We start from the raw sequence: 16,847 nt of genomic DNA, 5'->3' as shown, positions 1-16,847 counted from the left end.
CAGATATTAGCAATTTTTTTCTCAAAGCAATTTACTTGTATTGAGTTCAATTTATTCATACATCATTTCAAGTGTTGTATTTGGCAAATCCACCCAACCACTACCTCGTTTCCCATTGAGGATAATACTGGTGCAGGTAGAATGGAGAAATAAAATAAAACAAATCTTGCACCTTGAGAGGTAAGTGGTAAATTTCACCTGGTTTTGTTTGTGGTTGATTAACTGTAATTCATGAGCGAGGCGTGCTAGATCCTGAAATCTGACCTACAGTCTAACTCCACCACAAATGTAATGCAACTAGTGATTGTTAAGGATTTTTTATGCCTCATACTTTTTTCAGAGTACAACAAGCATCAATACACAGATGTAATTTCTGGTTGAGGTAAAATTAATTTAATCAAGAGTTTGATTTGTGCCGACAGAGTCAGCCATTTCTCATTGGGTTGTACTCTTTCCTCAAAGTGGAAAGGTTGTGGGTTGAAGTTTCACCCAAAGAGTTTAACACAAAATACTAGGCTAGCACTCCAGTGCAGTACTGAGAGAGCGCAGCACTGTCAGAGATTACATCTTTCAGATATGTTCAACCGAGACCCTCACTGCACCCTGAGGTAGGCATAAAAGTTCCCATGACACTATTTTGAAGAAGAGCAAGGGTATCCTGGTATCCTGGCCCATATTTACCCCTCACCCAACACCACTTTAAAAAAAGAACTGATTATCTGATCATTATTACCTTGCTGTCTGTGGACGCTTACTGTGTGCAAGTTGGATGCCATGTTTCCTACATTACAATAGCGACCACATTTCAAAATTATTTCTTTGGCTGTATAGCTCTTCGAGTCATTCTGTAGTTGTGAAAATATATAAATGCAAGTCTATCTGAATTGTCAATTTCAAACAGTAGGGTCCCAAACTTATTGGTTACAATAAACTCCTGTTCAAACAAAACAACAGAAAAAATGCTCAGTATCTTGAATGATATTAAAATAAATTTTCTGTTCAACTTCTTTGCAAAATAACCTTATATTGAAAGTTCAAAATCACACCTTGTAATTATTTTTTGTTTGTTTGTTAGTTTGCTTTTTATTAGCAAAGAAATATGGAAGAATTGTTGATAGTTGTCAGTATATACTGCTTGGCCAGACCATAATTAATTTAAATTTGTCATTTATCATAATTTTTATGTTTCAGTTTCATTTTTCTTTTTCTCCCAATTGGATTTTTTTGCTTGTTTGTGCTGTTAAATTGATTTTGCAGATAGAGGATTAGAGATCAAGGCAGCTGTTGATTGATATTCTGAATCATAGGCTGTTGGAATCTGAGCTAGCTGTCAATTTCTATCTGGTTTCCTGATTCATTTCACTTGCAATGTGTTATTTTCTAGTTCAAATGACCTTGTTTTTGATCATTCCTACCTTCCACAAGATATTTGGTGTACTTTCCCCTTGTTTCTTTTTGTTTGTATTTGTTTGTAGTAGCTATTATTGCATCCTGGATCTTGGAGGTCAGTGGATTTTGATTTGGCCAGTAACAGTCACTAGAAGAATTAAGGCTCTGATCTGCTGCTGTAAGAGAGGGGCAAGGTCAATGCCTGCCCAATGACCCAATGCTTTGACCCTGTCTGAAATGAGAATATTGCTGGACAGATAAAGATGTGAGCCATGCCAGCATTTGGCCAGGGGGCATGGTGGTGGAAACATCCTGGAGAAATGTGTTTTCAATCCTAGTTTCCAGGAAAAAACAGTGACCAGGAGATGCATCTTCCAATTTCCCAGCTACTTCCTATATGATATCAACCACACTCAGGAGCTTGTTCATTTTTTAAAAAATATTTGCAGTGCATTTGCACTGATTGCACTAGTTGCAATTTATTGCACAGTTCAATGTCTTTGTATAACATGACCTTCAAATTAATATCAGCCTAGTTGCTCTCTCCTGAACCTTTTCTAGGGTGTTTGTATTACTCACCATGTGAAGGACCAAAGCTGGACACTATTCTAAATAAAGCTTAATCAAGGCCTTATATACAAGAACAGTGTAATATTTTTGTTTGATATTTGTTTTGTACTTAAACTTCCTGGCAGCTACAACAACAACTTGTCCCTTTTGCTTGTCATTTAATCATTCATAAGAACATAAAACAAGAAATCGGAGCAGGAGAAGCCCTTACGGACTGTCAAGGCCTGTCCGTCATTCAATACAATCATGGCTGATCTTGGGCTTCAGCTCTTTCCAGCCCACTCCCATATTCCTTGATTCCCTAAGAGACCAAAAATCTGTTTATCTCAGCACTAAATGCATTCAATGATGGTGCATCAACAACTATCTGGTGTAGAGAATTCCAAAGATTCACAATCCTTTGAGTGAAGAAATTTCTTCTCATCTCAGTCCTAAATGATTGGCCTTTTATCCTGAAACAGTGACCCCTTGCTCTAGATTCCCCAGCCAGGGGAAACAACGGGTGGAACTTTATGCTCCGGAGACTTAAGTGTAGCGGTGGGCAGGAAAGCCATGTGGCTCCCACCGGCTGGTATGGGGGTTGCTGTGCTGGATCATTCCCTTTTCACCTCATTATGTATGCATAAACATGCAGCACGCCATATCTCATGGTGCGGAAGGCTGGGATTCATCCACCCTGCCATTACCTCATTAGCTCATATTTCCAGGCACTGTATTTATAAAGCACCTGCACACACAGTAAATCTCTGCAGCCAAGGACTTGTGGCGAGTGATGACCCTGAGAAGAGATAAACGCAGTGCGCCTAAGTTCAGTGGCAAGGCACTGGTGGCACTCCTCCAGGCAGTCAAGGACCAGTGGGAGGCCTTTATCCCATGATGAAAGCCGGAGGTCCACCAACCTCACCACCAAGACTTGGGAGGATGTCACCAGTGCTGTCAGTGCCAGCAGTCTCCAGAAGAGGACCACTATCCAGCGCAGAAAAAGGATCAATGATCTCATCCGCTACACCAGGGGAAGTCAAACTTCTCCTCAGTCTCTACTTATACTTTCACAAGGCCATCGGCATTCCCAGGTTTACAGTCCACAGGGATCTCTCACAATACCAGCACAAGGGACATCATCATACAACCATAGAAAAGTTATGGCGCAGAAAGAGGCCATTCAGCCCATCGTATCTGCACCAGAGAATCATCACTGATTCTCTCACTCACGCATTTACATCTTCATCTCTTGTCACATCCTGCACGTGTCACGTCTTCAGCCCTTGCATAAGTCCAATCAGTAAACACAGAAGTCAGGCAAGCTTATCATCTGCTTTGGCATCTGTCCTGCTCACAGTCTTTCCATCTGTCATTGTGCAGGAAAAGATTGCCCACAACAACAGGGAAAGATCCTAGAACGGAGGGGGTTGCTGGAGGTCAGACCACTCATGCCCTTTGAGGAGAAGGCGGCAGAGCTGGCAGGTGAGGACTGGGACCATTCCTGCACTGAATGCGAGATCGGCGTCCCCAACAAGCCAGTGAGGCCCCATCCGCTAGTCTTCGCCCACCCTCCAAAACTGTGAGTGCCTTTTAATGTCGGTGACTATCCAGCCAATCATTAGTTTTCTCTTCTCTCTATTATAGGCACCAACAAGAAAAGGAGGAGTCACACCGCCAGTCAGCCGATCAGCCCCAACCCCAGACCACCTCAGATGAGTATCCTGAGGACCCACTAGATGTAGAGCCGTCACTGCATTCACCTGCACCTCCACCAGCGCAGAGACACAAGCCTCAGTGGGACCTAATTTTAGAGCAGGCTTGGGGTCACCACCTGGTGAGCACAGCACAGATTCCAGTCCACAGCAGATGAAAGCAAGGTCACTGACACTGGAAGAACTGCTGGAGGCCAGGCTCCTGCTGAGTCTGAGTCTGATGACAATCCTTTTGAATCAGCCCTTAGGTGATGTTAGAGCTCAAAGACAGGCAGGGTTGTCAGAGGTCGTCACCTGATTAGAACAGAGGATGTAGGACTCCGTCCACGTTCGGTCTGATGCTATTGCACCAACATGCCAGTGCATTGAGGTCACCAATGGAAGGGTGGTGACCTCCATGGAGACCTTGGTGCAACAGTTTGTGCTGAATGTGTGCTCGGACCTGCGCAGCATCACTTCTGCCATGACAGCATTCCAGCAGTGGCTAGATGAGAGGGAGACAGGGCACCTCAATCTCCCTCCAGGAGCCCTTTCTCCTCAAGGGCCAGGAAGTAGCCCTCGGGCATCCACAGGGAGGAGGAGCATCAGCTGGACACCCAAGGGAAATCCACCCAGGACCCACCAGGGCTGTCCAACCATTCCAAGAACCCTCTGCCTGTGACCCCAGCAACTCCAGCTCCTCAGGCCAAGAGAGGTGCACCTGTCCCACAGCAGGAGACCCAAAGCAGGTCTGGGCCCTCCAGAGGATGCCCGACAAGGTCATCACAGACAACGGGACATAGCAGTCAGCAGGCTGTCTTCACCTCTGCTGTGGATGTTGGGGCTGCACCAAGACGTAGTGGTAGGATAAGAAAAATTAAGAAATTTTAAGAGCCCAAATGTGGCATGGGTGTTCACTCACTGTGTATATTTTGTACATCTGTAAATATATTGTGTTTCTCTGAAATTCTCATCTAGTGAATGATTCATCTATCTGATGCAATGCGCTGAGGTCATATAAGTGTAACAGGTGCTCTCCCTCCTCACTAATCTCCCATCGCGTGATTCAGGTCTATGGTGTCTTGCACAATCTCAGTACAATGAGTTGCCTTTATGTCCACAGCAGCAACATGAGCAAAGCCTCTTGCTCTATCAACGTGATGGTTGGGCAGTGCGTTTCTTAGACTTACGTCAGAGGATCATACGTAGCCTCATGAGTAGATTTTGCAGTTTGGCTTATTTTCCTGATGCTTCTGCACTGAAGACTGGTCGATGTGGATCTTATAGGTTGTGATATCGAGCCGCATTGGGGTCAATCTAACTTGGTGCATCTTTCAATGGCCTCCATGTAATGTCTGTCATGTTTGAGTATGGGCTACATTTCAAATTAAAGTCTGGGATCTTAGGTACTCATGACGACCTGTAGCATGAAGTTGTGACCGCGTGAGCAGCTAGACATCACCCCTATGGTAGTTTCCATGCTCCACTTGCATAATGCAGAGCTATGGACCTAGCGGACACTTGGTGACTCCTGAAATATCTGCTAAACAGTAACGACTATGCGAGATCAGAGGTGTGTGTCTAGGCTCATGATGCTGGACTATTAAATGGAAGGATGCCACTCTGAACCTGAAGGTCTGGCTGGCGTGTCTTGACATAATCCCCGAGCCAGCTCTCCAATGGGCGATCGACATGGTTATCTGATTGTGACAATGTTTTCAGTGTGACAGCTTTCCGTGTGTATATCTGAAACTGCTGGAATGAAAATGTGGAGGCCTCAAATGGACTCAGAGCGAAGCTCCACTATATATGAGCAAAGTTACTAATTAATGCCTAAATGTAGTGTTGGCATTTTTGGGGCTACAGATGCCGAGGCATCGCTGAACAGGAATTTGGGAAGCTCCATATGAAGGCTCAGTCATGAGTGCTTATCAATGGTCAGAGATGATGTTGCTGAAGCTCTCTCTGTGCAGACAAAGGTGACCGGACTCTCAGGCTCTCATCCATGACTGAGAATGTCAGATCACTGCGTCCTAAAGAACAATCTTATGCTGGGGACTCAGTATGATCATGAGGCTAGAACATTATTCTTGCAGGAGGATGGCCTGTGGAGAAATAGCGCAGCCCGGATTCAGATCAGACCTCAGGTGTTAAAGCGATTGATGATTGTCCTCCTTGAGGCACCTTGCAATGCTCCAGGCATACTGCTATGCATGGGCTGAGGTTTGCAGTGCTGATCTTGCCTCTTAAAGGCTGCCATGGGCAGTGAAATGTTGGCGCGATGCTTGAAAAGACTGAACCGTGCCTAGTTTCTTCACAATGTGCCCTGGTGGAGTGCTTATCCCATAACAGAATGCCACCTGCTCCAGAGGCTGCCTAGCCTTCCAAAGATGAGGCTATTGTCACATAAGATTGTAACTGCTCATTCAGAGATTGATGTCTTTCATTGAGATGCTGAGGATATGAAAGAAGGTGCTATTGTCGAGCCTGCATGGAGGGCACAGGTGAAAGAGGCTCATATGCGCTAGTCGTCATCATTCTCCTGGAACTTGTGGCTAAAAGGATCTCACGGGCACGTCTGCAGTGTCTGGTCCGTGCTATTGCCTCAACCTCCTCACCCTCATCGAGCTCATCTTTCTCGATGCCCTCCTAATCGGAGGAGATGTGCAGCTCCTCCAACTCCATCTGGCAACTCATCCCCCTTTGGAGTGCCAGGTTGTGTAGCACACAGCAAACTACAATGATGTAGGACACCCTTTGGGGAGAGTACTGGAGAGCACCACCTAACTGGTCCAGACTACTGAAATGCATCTTCAGCATGCCAATGGTCTGCTCAATCAAGGAGCATGTCACAGATTGAGCCGCATTGTACCTCTCCTCTGAAGCACTCTATGGCCTCCGAATAGTTGTCATTAGCCACACGTCTTTTGGGGATAGCCTTTATCAATGATGAGCCAACCCTGAATGCACTGAGGGCTCTTGAAGATCTGATGTAAGAGTCGTGCGAGCTCCAAGGGTGTCTCGCACAGACCTGCATAATCTACTTCAAGTGGTCACAGATCAGCTGCACGTTGAGAGAGTGGAAGCCTTTTCTGTTGATGAATTGTAGTGGCTGCTGCCAGGGAGCTCTTAATGCCGCATGTGTGCAGTTGATGGCACCCTGCACCTTTGCAAACTGCTCTGGCAACCTGGTTGGGTCATCCAGGGAGAACTGGACGTAATTGTGTACCTTGCTAAATAGGGACTCGGTAACCTCTCAGGTGCATTTATGAGTGGAGGATCGTGATGTCCCGCAGAGGTCCCCAGTGGAACGAGCCACTTGTAAAAAAGCTGAGTGTGGCAGTCACCTTTAGAGCCACTGACAATGGATAGCCTCCCAGATCATGTGACATCAGCTCATCCAGAAGAATGTGGTAGATCTGAGCCACAACATCCCTTGACAAGCGAAGGCGTCTACAGCACTGACTCTCACTCATCTGTAGGTGTGAGAAGGGTACATTCTCGGTCAAGCCAAACGGCTCTGTAGTATTGGTCTGTCAGCCTCAGCTTCTGGGTCGTCTTAGGGCCCTGCTGGCTCATGTTCCTCAGGGCAAGGCTCTTCCCTTTGCCCTGCCTGACGGCGACGGGCCCTTCTTCTCCTCCTTAGTTGCCTGATTGCCATGAAAAAGGCAGCATTGCTTGCTCCATCCATTCTGCACTCCTCCTCATCTCTGTGGGACATTGAAGAGAGATATGATTGAACAGAACCTTGCAATGATCACCTTCCATTGCCAAGCTAAGTAGTCATTGTGAAGCCCTTGGGCTGCCTCATTCCAGGCATTCCATCCCCAGGTTGTCCCTTGCAGCTGTCGCACAGCCTTAATGATCACTGGAAGCACATTCCCCTCAAACGGCCCAGGCATCAGTGCTTTCACAAAGGGAGTAGGATCTGGATGAGTACAGTCAGGCACTAGCAGCCTCAGCCAGGGCACTGTCAGGCTATCTCCTTTGAATTAGACTGGAGCCCAACCTTGCACTAATGTAATGACTGCACTGGTTGAGGCATGTAAAGCCTGAACCTCTCAGCTGTGATGTGTGGAGGTCTTTGGAGCTTTTTTGCACATGCACTTTAGCTGTTGGCCCTTTGCAATCCTTCTGACCTTTGCACATTCCTATGAGAGGGACAAATGGTTATTCAAACCCAATCAACATTTGGCCCCAAGCCACAATGGTTTTTTGCAAGAATGCGCACCATGAGTTAAATTCTGAAATACTTCAATTGACATTTGAGTCTTCCTGACATGTCTAAGCTGAGTCTTGCTGTCAACGTCCTGATGCGGAAATTATTAGGGTTCCTTTTCAGTCGGCCCAAAAGTGCAGTAACTGACTCCTCCCACAAGCCCTCAGACCCCTCCCCAGTGATTTTTTTCATAGCTTATTATCAACTGCATCATTGGATCGGCTGGTGAAATAGTGCTGCTCTGCTTGTATTATGAAATCAGCTTCCAACCACCCCACCCCATCACCATCTGATAGTCCTGGAAGAGCATCACATGCAGGTTTCCCTCCCTCCTATCACTCTTCTTCCTCTCCCTCTAATCCTGGATCCCATTGTGATCATTGTTGCTCTCCCTGTCCTTCCCCCCAACCCCGAACCATTTTCTGTGGAGGTCCTGATTCCCCATATTGACTTGACCCCTCCTCATCTTGAGGCCCAATATACAATAATGCACCGAGTCCTGTGAAACCATCAAGTGCACCCCACTATTATTTGGCCAGGATTTCCCGGTCGGCGTGCGGGGCCTGCTCGCTGACGCGTAAAATGACGCAGGATGACGTCGGGTGGAACACCCGATATCACCCCACCGCATTTCAATTTTCAGGTGGGTGGGGGCTCAGCAGAATCAGCTGTGCACCTGCCGACCTGTCAATGGCCAATTGAGGTCATTGACAAAGTAATTAAAGTATTTAATGGACCTGCTTGTCCAACCTTAAGGTTGGCGGGCAGGCCAGGAGCCCTGGCGGGCATTGGAAAAAGCATGAAACCTCATTCACGGGCGGGATGAGGTTTCATGTAGGTTTGTAAATTTTTAATATAAGTGTTAATGAAAGTGATGGACATGTCCCAACTCATGTGACAGTGTCACATGAGGGGACATGTCAGGGGAATTTTTTTTTCTATTGTTAACATTTTTAAATTTGGCGCCGAACTCCTTGAGGCAGCACTTAGCCTCAGGAGGATGAGTGCGCTCTTCCGTGAGCATGCACGAAAGAGCGCACTCTCAGTTTAGGGATTCCCCCCGCCCCCAACCCGCAAAGGGAGCGCTTAGCGCTTCCTGGCGGATGTCACGCTGGGCGGGCCTTAATTGGCCCGCCCACGTAAAATGGTAGCGCTCCCCCGATTGGGGGCGCCAATCGGAGGCACGCCTCCACACACCTGCTCCTAAACTTCCCCCCCAATGGGGGGAAAATTCTGCCCTTTGTTCCCAATTTACAGGCTGCAGATGCCTCCCCTGACTGCTACTGTGCCATCTGTGGCGCAGTCCTAAGCCACCAACCCCCCAAGACCAAAGTGTGTGAAGGATTGATCATACCCTGCACACCATGCTGTGCACGACTGACAAGGGACAGACAGGCCCTCCCCCTCCCTGGGCTGGGACCTGGACTTGCGCGCCAAGCACAGCCTTGTTATATGGTACATAATAGAACAGGACTGCCTGTGCTTTCTGGCCCTGCCTAATTGCCACCCCACCCCAGTCATGTGTCTCTGTCCATCCTTTCCCCAGTCATCCCCCTCCCTCAGTCTTGTGTCTTTGAACACCCTTTCCCCAGTCATCCCTACCCTCCCCACAGTCATGTTCTCTGTCCATCCCTTCCCAAGTCATCCCACCCCCCAGTCATGTGTCTCTGAATACCCTTTCCCAGTCATTCCCAGCCCCACCCTGCCCCTGACCAGCTGAGTCATGTTCTCTTTCCTCCCCTTCCCCCCTGGGCTCCACTCGAGCCCCCCTCTCCCCACCAAGCTTTTGCCTTCCAACCACTTCCTTTGCCTCTGTCTTTTCTCACCACACACGCCCCCCCACTTCCAGTCAAGTCTTTGCCTTCCAACGTTTCCCCACCCCCCCCAACGTCCTGCTGGTCTTGCCTGAGCAGCCTCGGCACGGAGTTGGAGCAGCTGCGAGCGCAGCCACAAACACAGCACTGTGAAAGGTAAGCGAGCACTGCCCATACAAACCTCGAGGTTGCAAGTGAAGTGCCATTCGCCAGGTGCACATTTGTTTCATCTGGTCATGATTCACACTAGTGTGGCCAGGTAACTTGGAGGGGGGTGCATGATTCCAGTGAGCTAGGTTTTTAATGAGCATTCATGATATTCAAATACATGCAAATACATTTCCCAACATGGCGCTGCGGGCTACCTGACCCGCCATGAAACTCGGGAGCGGAAAACTGCAAGCCATTTTTATGCTGGCGGGAAACAGACCTTTGGCCACACTCCGAATTTTCCCATTCCGCCTGCTGCTGGTGGGACTGGAAAACCCTGCCTAACATCTCAGTGCCTTCCCTGTCAAGCCCCTTCATAATCTTGAATGTTTGAATGAGATCACCCCTCATTCTTCTAAACTCCAGAGAATGTAGATCCAATTTGCTCAGCCTCTCATCATAGGACAACCCTCTCAACCCAGGGACCAATCTCATGAACTCTCCTGACTTCTGCCAGAGCACAGACTTTCCCTTTTGTTCCTCCCATTTCTCCCACACTTTCCTTGCCTTTTTACTTGCTTAAATACTGTTAAATCTCTAATTTCTTTGAATTCTAATGGAATAACCTAAAACATTAGGCCAGATCTTCTGATGCCATCAGCAGCAAATGTAGCAATGGCGTACATCAAGCCCCTTCAGAAGTCCTGACCCATGCTCATGCGCGATAATTGCCCAGCTCTGTGCCTCAGGAAGATTGAAGTGCTCTTTCCCTCCTCCCCCCGCCCGCACAGGTAGCGTGCTACCAGTTGTGTCTTACATTGGGCGGGCCTTAATTGACCCACCCAAGTAAAATGGCGGCTCGCGGGCAGCAATCGGCTCTATGCCTGCCCCCACCCACTCCTGCCAAGCCTGCCTGCCATATGAAAAATTCTGCCCCTGTAGTATTTTGCTTTTATCTGCTTGTAGTCTATTTTTCTCAGCCTCTTAACCAGTTATCATTCAGTACCTTTTTAGAACTATGTGAAGATACTTCTCTTTAAAACTTCAGCATTTAAAACTAATTCTTTTTCCGAATTCCTTTTTGTCGGAAAATAGTGAAAGTGTTCCAAAATGTGTTGGTCCTCAATACAATTAGCTTCTAGACAGCACAAGTCTGTAGTAAAGAGCACTGCACAATTCAAAACTAATTGGACTGAAGAAAAAGGCTATGCAAAATGCGGAGCTTAGAAAGGTTTCTCTGGTTGAAAGCCAGACTTTTTGAAGTTGGTTTGGACTTAGGTGCATAGCAGTGCAGAGGGAATCTTGCTTTGCATGTCATCTGTGCTGTGCAAACTTTCAATTGTTAAATTCTGATTCTAGGTTTAAAAAAATTGAAGTATGTTTTATTTTTCAGTACTGAAATTCCCCCACCATTACTCGAATTACGAGAAGTAAAAAAACCAAGGTCCATTTAGTTCACCTTCTACCCTCCTGGTAGTCACATGATACAATAATAATAGAGTTGTTGACCCAAATCATAGTAATCAATCTCTACTATTTAGTCTACACGTGGCTCAGAAATGCCATGTGAAAAACCCCAAAGGTGCACGGCTTTGGCAACCATGGTCCCTCCCAAACATGCAATATTTGCCACATGTCAAATCTCCAGTTACTCATATATACTGATCCAAAATGTTATTTTCTGAAAGAAACATATCTAATTTGACCTTAAACTATTAACCTCCATTTAAAAAAAATATTTTAAAACAATTACCCTGTCAAGGCTGTAATTTTGAATGTGGGTAGTTGGACAAACCTAATGTACAAGTTCCAGTCCATTTTCCGACAAACTTTATTTCTCATACAGGGTGTGACACATCAACATTCACGATAAAATATTTAGGAAAATGTTTTGTGTATATTAAAAAGAATTTTCACACCCCACTCCATGGAAATAATGGTAAGTAATGATATTTGCTTCTTAGACAGTTCTTCATGTGAATGTGATGGAGTGGCAAGCTGTCATGCACTGATAACCATGGTTATTAATTTGGAACAATCACATCAGGTACCAAAAGCAAAGCAGCATACCCCGAAGTCAACATTGAAATATTAAGTGGTTGGATGTGAAGCCTATGATGTGATGGTATAGTTGGAATCTCGTGACCCACTTTGGTCAATAAAAGTAATGAGTGGTTTTACTGCCTTTGAGAAATGATGCACATATTTTGTGAGTGAATGGACCCTTTTAACAGCTGTGCTATTCAATTTGTATAAGTGGCTATATTTGCCAGGATGAAAACACATCTAAAGCTATTTCAATTTTTAATTATAAAATACACCTCTCCAATTTTGTATGAATAATAATGCAATTTCAGATGAAAAAGTTAGAATGCACTGTTTCTAGTTCTCTCGTAAGATGTTGTATTAAAACAATGGTTTAATTTTATAGTCAATATTTCAAAATTATAATTTCCTCTGTGTTAAGCTACCAAAATTAAAATGCAGTAACATATTGGGTCTATCCCTCAACCCTCACCTACCACAGGTCTGTCAGAATTAATTCCTTGCAGTACTTGAACTGCATATCAAATTATCCTGAAGTTATCAAGCAGAAAAAGAATGCAGTTTTGTGTTTAAGATGTTGCCTTAAATTCCTCCTTGTTATATTTGCTGATTAATTATAATTTAATGATGATTGACTTTCTTAACATAATATTATGGTGCAATATATTATGATGTAATGATCATCCAAGGGGCTGAACTCCATTTTTGCAGTATTTTCTCACTCCATGAACCTTCTGCACTCCATCTAGCAACCTAGCCAACAACCAGTTAAGTTAACCCAAAGAGTTTAGTGATGCTATAGATACAATACTAATCATAATAGTAATTTAATTACTAATTCTGTTATATTTCAGTAGCCAGTTGAATGTTTCTGTCCCATATCATTTTCAGAAATGTTTTTGCAATTGATATTGATTAGGTTTTTCCAACATAACATTTTCAAGTTTAGCTGTAATTTATTTTCCATTTTATTAAATCGTTATTTTCTTATGTCTTACAGTGACTGGGGTAATATTTACAGTCCCCCCATCATTCTACCCAGTGAACAGCTGAAAGATCTGAAAAATACCCTTTCACCCAGGCAACCTGCTGTTCTTCAGGATTTAGGAAGTATGAAAATTTCATATCTATTGTACTTAATAATTTACCAAGACAAATGGATGCAATATACAATATAGACTTAATGACACAGTGCTAGAGAGTGCAGGGACAGAGGGGCCTCACATTTTAAGTGCATAAATCTTTGAAGGTCTCAGGACATATTGAAAGAGTAATTAGCAAAGCACATGGGATCTTGGACTTCATAAATAAATATTGAGTGCAAAAGCAGGGAAGTTATGTTGAACCTTTCTGGTTAGGCCACAACTCGAGTAAAATGCCCAGTTTTGGTCACCACACTTTAGGAAGGAAATGAGGGTCCTTGAGAGGGTGCAGAGGAGATTTACCAGAATGATTCTAGGGATGTGATTTTAGCTACAAGGTTACGTTGGAGAAGCTCAGGGTGTTCACGTTGGAGCAAAGGAGATTGAGGGGAGTTTTGATAAAGGTACAAGATTATGACTGGTTTAGATAAGGTAGACAAAAAAAAGCTGTTCCCATTTGCAGGTCATACAAGGACTAGGGGACACATATTTAAGGTTTTGGGCAGGAGATGCAGGGGGAATGTGATAAAGAACTTTTTAATGTAATGAGTGATAATGATCCAGAACGCGTTGCCCATGAGGGTGATGCAAGTGGAGATGATAAATGATTTCAAAAGAAGTGTGATGGGAAATAAACTACAGGGCTACTGGATTAAAGTGGGGGAATGAGACTGACTGGATCGCTCTGCAGAGAGCTAGCATGGATTCAATGGGCCAAATGGCCTCCCCCTGTGCCATTATAGCTCTATGTGCATCTAAGGAACAGAGTGTGTTATATGACAGGATGTATATAATGATTCATTATAAATGAATACTTAAGCAATAATTACTTAGTGCGCAACATACAGGTGCTGATGTCTATTCATTTTATCAAAACACTGGTTAGAATTTTTAAACACTAATGATAACATTAGATATCTAAGCAGTCCGAGAGTTTTAATCACAAATTTGGGAATTTCTAATAACTTCAAAGTATTTGTTAAAATGGGATTAAAGAGTAGTATCTTGCTATGTTTGAAATTCTGGTAGTCTGCACATCAAACACAAATATTTCTTTTGATAAGAACAAATGTTTGTTATTTATCAGCTGTACTTCCATTGCACGTTTAATATTGAAAACATATATGAAAACATACCAGCAAAATGTGAGGATGAGGGAATTTGAATATAATGTTCAATCATAATGAATTACAAAATATTTCCCAATTCTACCAACAAGTTTAGCTTCCTTCTGTAAATGTTAAATAGATTTTTTTTCATAGTGAAACACAAACAGGAAAAAAACATAGGTCTAGAGATTTGGCTGCACAGCTGAGCTTTTATGTCCACCTGAGAAGGCAGACAGGGCCTCCCTTTAATGTCTCACCCGAAAGACGGCTGTCACTCCAGTGTGGCACTCTGTCAGTACTGCACTGGAGTGGCAGCCTAAATTGTTGTGCTCAAGTCCTGAAGTAGAACTTGAACCTACAGCCTTGTGACTCATAGGTGAAATTATTGAAGGTTGAATCTTAAAAGTATTAGAAGAAAAAAGATATAATCAATAAATTTAGTTTTGATGAATTGCCAGCATTAGAGGTAATTGGCGCAAAATATGTACTACTTTTGTCTGTGACATCTTTTGATTATCTGCTCCTATCACTGCTTGTTTATCCCTACAACCACCCCACCCTCAACTTCTCTCTCCCCCCGCCCCCCCACCTTAGACCAGCTTATATTTCACCTCTCTCCTAACTATACTTCAGTTCTGCCGAAGGGTCATGAGGACTCGAAACGTCAACTGTTTTCTTCTCCACCGATGCTGCCAGACCTGCTGAGTTTTTCCAGGTAATTCTGTTTTTGTTTTGGATTTCCAGCATCCGCAGTAGCTTTTAGCTTTTTGTTTTTATATATGTACTACCTTATTGTTTTTCATGCAAGTGAGCGAATCTACTATGACTCCTACATTATTCAATGATCTTGGTGTCTTGAGCCAAAATGTAAAAAGTGCAGAGGAAGACATTTTAAGAAAATAGAGTGTTTTCATTTTTGCCCCCTAATCCTTTGGTGTTATATTTGACAGACGATACTGCAAGTAATACTGAAGATCAGGATGAAGTACTGGATCTGTTGTACGATCCTTGTTTGAATTGTTACTTTGATCCAAAAACAGGAAAATACTATGAACTAGCATGAGTCGAAGACTGAGACCTTTGAAGCAACACGATTGCATGGTAACAGCTTGAATTTTTCTGAGACCCCCAAGAGCATATCATTTCAAAGACAACCCTGGCAGTCATCATAAAATCAGATAAAAATACTTCAATCCAAAAGAAGACAGAATGATGTAGAAATGAATGTATCCAGCATCTGAGGTCTGCAGCAGCATTTCAGCACACATCACCCTCTTTTTAATTATCAAGCATTGTAACTGAACAGATCCATGCTTTCTTATATTTCTTTTTCTAACTATGTTCTCAAGTGCATGTTTGTGTTTTTGCATGCATGTGCTGTTTAGTGTGAACCATGTCTTATTTTGAAACCAAGGAAATATAATTAGCATTTAACAAATAGAGCATTATAACTAAATTTGTCAAATTTAGAAATGGCCTTCACAAATGTTATTACTAGGTATAGGGAACTTTGGGAAGATTTTCAGAGGCCAGTGGGGGAAAGGAACTGAGATGGGCGGATGCATAATTTCAGCTGGTTTGCCAACGCCATCCCACACCTGAGCCATTTTCAGGAAGGCCAGATCGGGCTTCTCGTTTGCAAACAGTGGGTAGCTTGTTAAGCTAATTAACAGGCCAACCAAGGCCAATGATAAGAGACCAATTGGAATTTTCCAGTCAGCCTTTGGCCCCCTGCAGCAGGTGACTGTGGCAGGTGACTGGAGGCAGCCTCCCAACATCAGACTACAGGACCAACACCCCAAGATCACTCTCAGATTACCCTGCCTACAGTGGTGGTCCAGCAGCTGCGGCCATTTTTTATTTCAAATATTTCAAAGTGCTCAGGCTGGAGGTGCCCCCTTTCTCCCTTAACTACAATGTCAGGCTGCAGCTCCTTCAGTGCTGGAAGGCCTCCTATTGGTCCTTCAACTTCGCGAGTTCAACTTCGCAATCCTTAATTGGACGGTGAGCATGCCCTCTGGCCACTAATTGGCCAATCTAGCCAAAATTGATGATGGATTACCGCTCCTGATATAATGTGAGGTCAGGGTATGCATTTGACCCTGACGTCAAGGTCCAAACCCAATATGAAAAATCCTGTCCCTTGCGTTTGCAGTTGGTCAAGCTCACATCGATGCAGCACATACACTGTATAAAATATATATCACTGATTTTATCCTGTACTGGAGAGTGGTAACCTCATAATTATTATCTTGACGATAAATTGCCGAACATTTGAGTTATTCAGATTCATTCATAAATATCTCAGCAAAAAACTAGTTTTGGCAAATTATAATGGTTCTTGAATTTATATTTTACATCACTTTTTAAAGGAGAGCTTTAAGTTGGCAAAACTATAAGCTGAGCAAAGAGTTTCCCCACAATGGCAAAGCGCAAAATTAATTGGTTTTAATAATTTGTAAAAGATTTAGAAAGGGAACTATGTGGTGCATTAAACTGGAGCACTGACCCAGTTCTTTTTGTGCTAAGTGGGTGAATATACCCTAAGATTAATTTTAGCCAAGTTTCCATCTCTGGTTCAGTAACCCCTGCTGGAAAGCTAACAAGTGTAAACGTAGAGGCTGAGAAACTGGCTCCCTGCTGGAAACCACTGCAAAATGGTCATCGCATGTCCAATGATGTTACCTGAGGCCCACTCAAAATTAGACATTTGGCCTCATCTGCATAAAACCACT

At 44.0% G+C, this 16,847-nt stretch overlaps 1 protein-coding gene across 1 annotated transcript in view; it reads left to right on the top strand.

The window, feature by feature from the left end:
- Window positions 1-16,430, top strand: part of cfap20dc (CFAP20 domain containing) — a 543,645-nt gene extending 527,215 nt beyond the window's left edge. Inside the window, exons 15-16 of the mRNA XM_078543624.1 lie at window positions 12,862-12,971; window positions 15,063-16,430. Of these exons, the coding sequence (XP_078399750.1) occupies window positions 12,862-12,971; window positions 15,063-15,175 (223 nt within the window). The 3' untranslated portion in view covers window positions 15,176-16,430. The remainder of the gene's footprint in view (window positions 1-12,861; window positions 12,972-15,062) is intronic.
- Window positions 16,431-16,847: the final 417 nt, after the last annotated feature.

Source organism: Cetorhinus maximus, chromosome 6 (genome assembly GCF_964194155.1).
Source record: "Cetorhinus maximus chromosome 6, sCetMax3.hap1.1, whole genome shotgun sequence".
Lineage (NCBI taxonomy): Eukaryota > Metazoa > Chordata > Chondrichthyes > Lamniformes > Cetorhinidae > Cetorhinus > Cetorhinus maximus.
The sequence above is the reverse complement of the archived record's forward strand: the minus strand, read 5'-3'. Positions and strand labels throughout refer to the sequence as shown.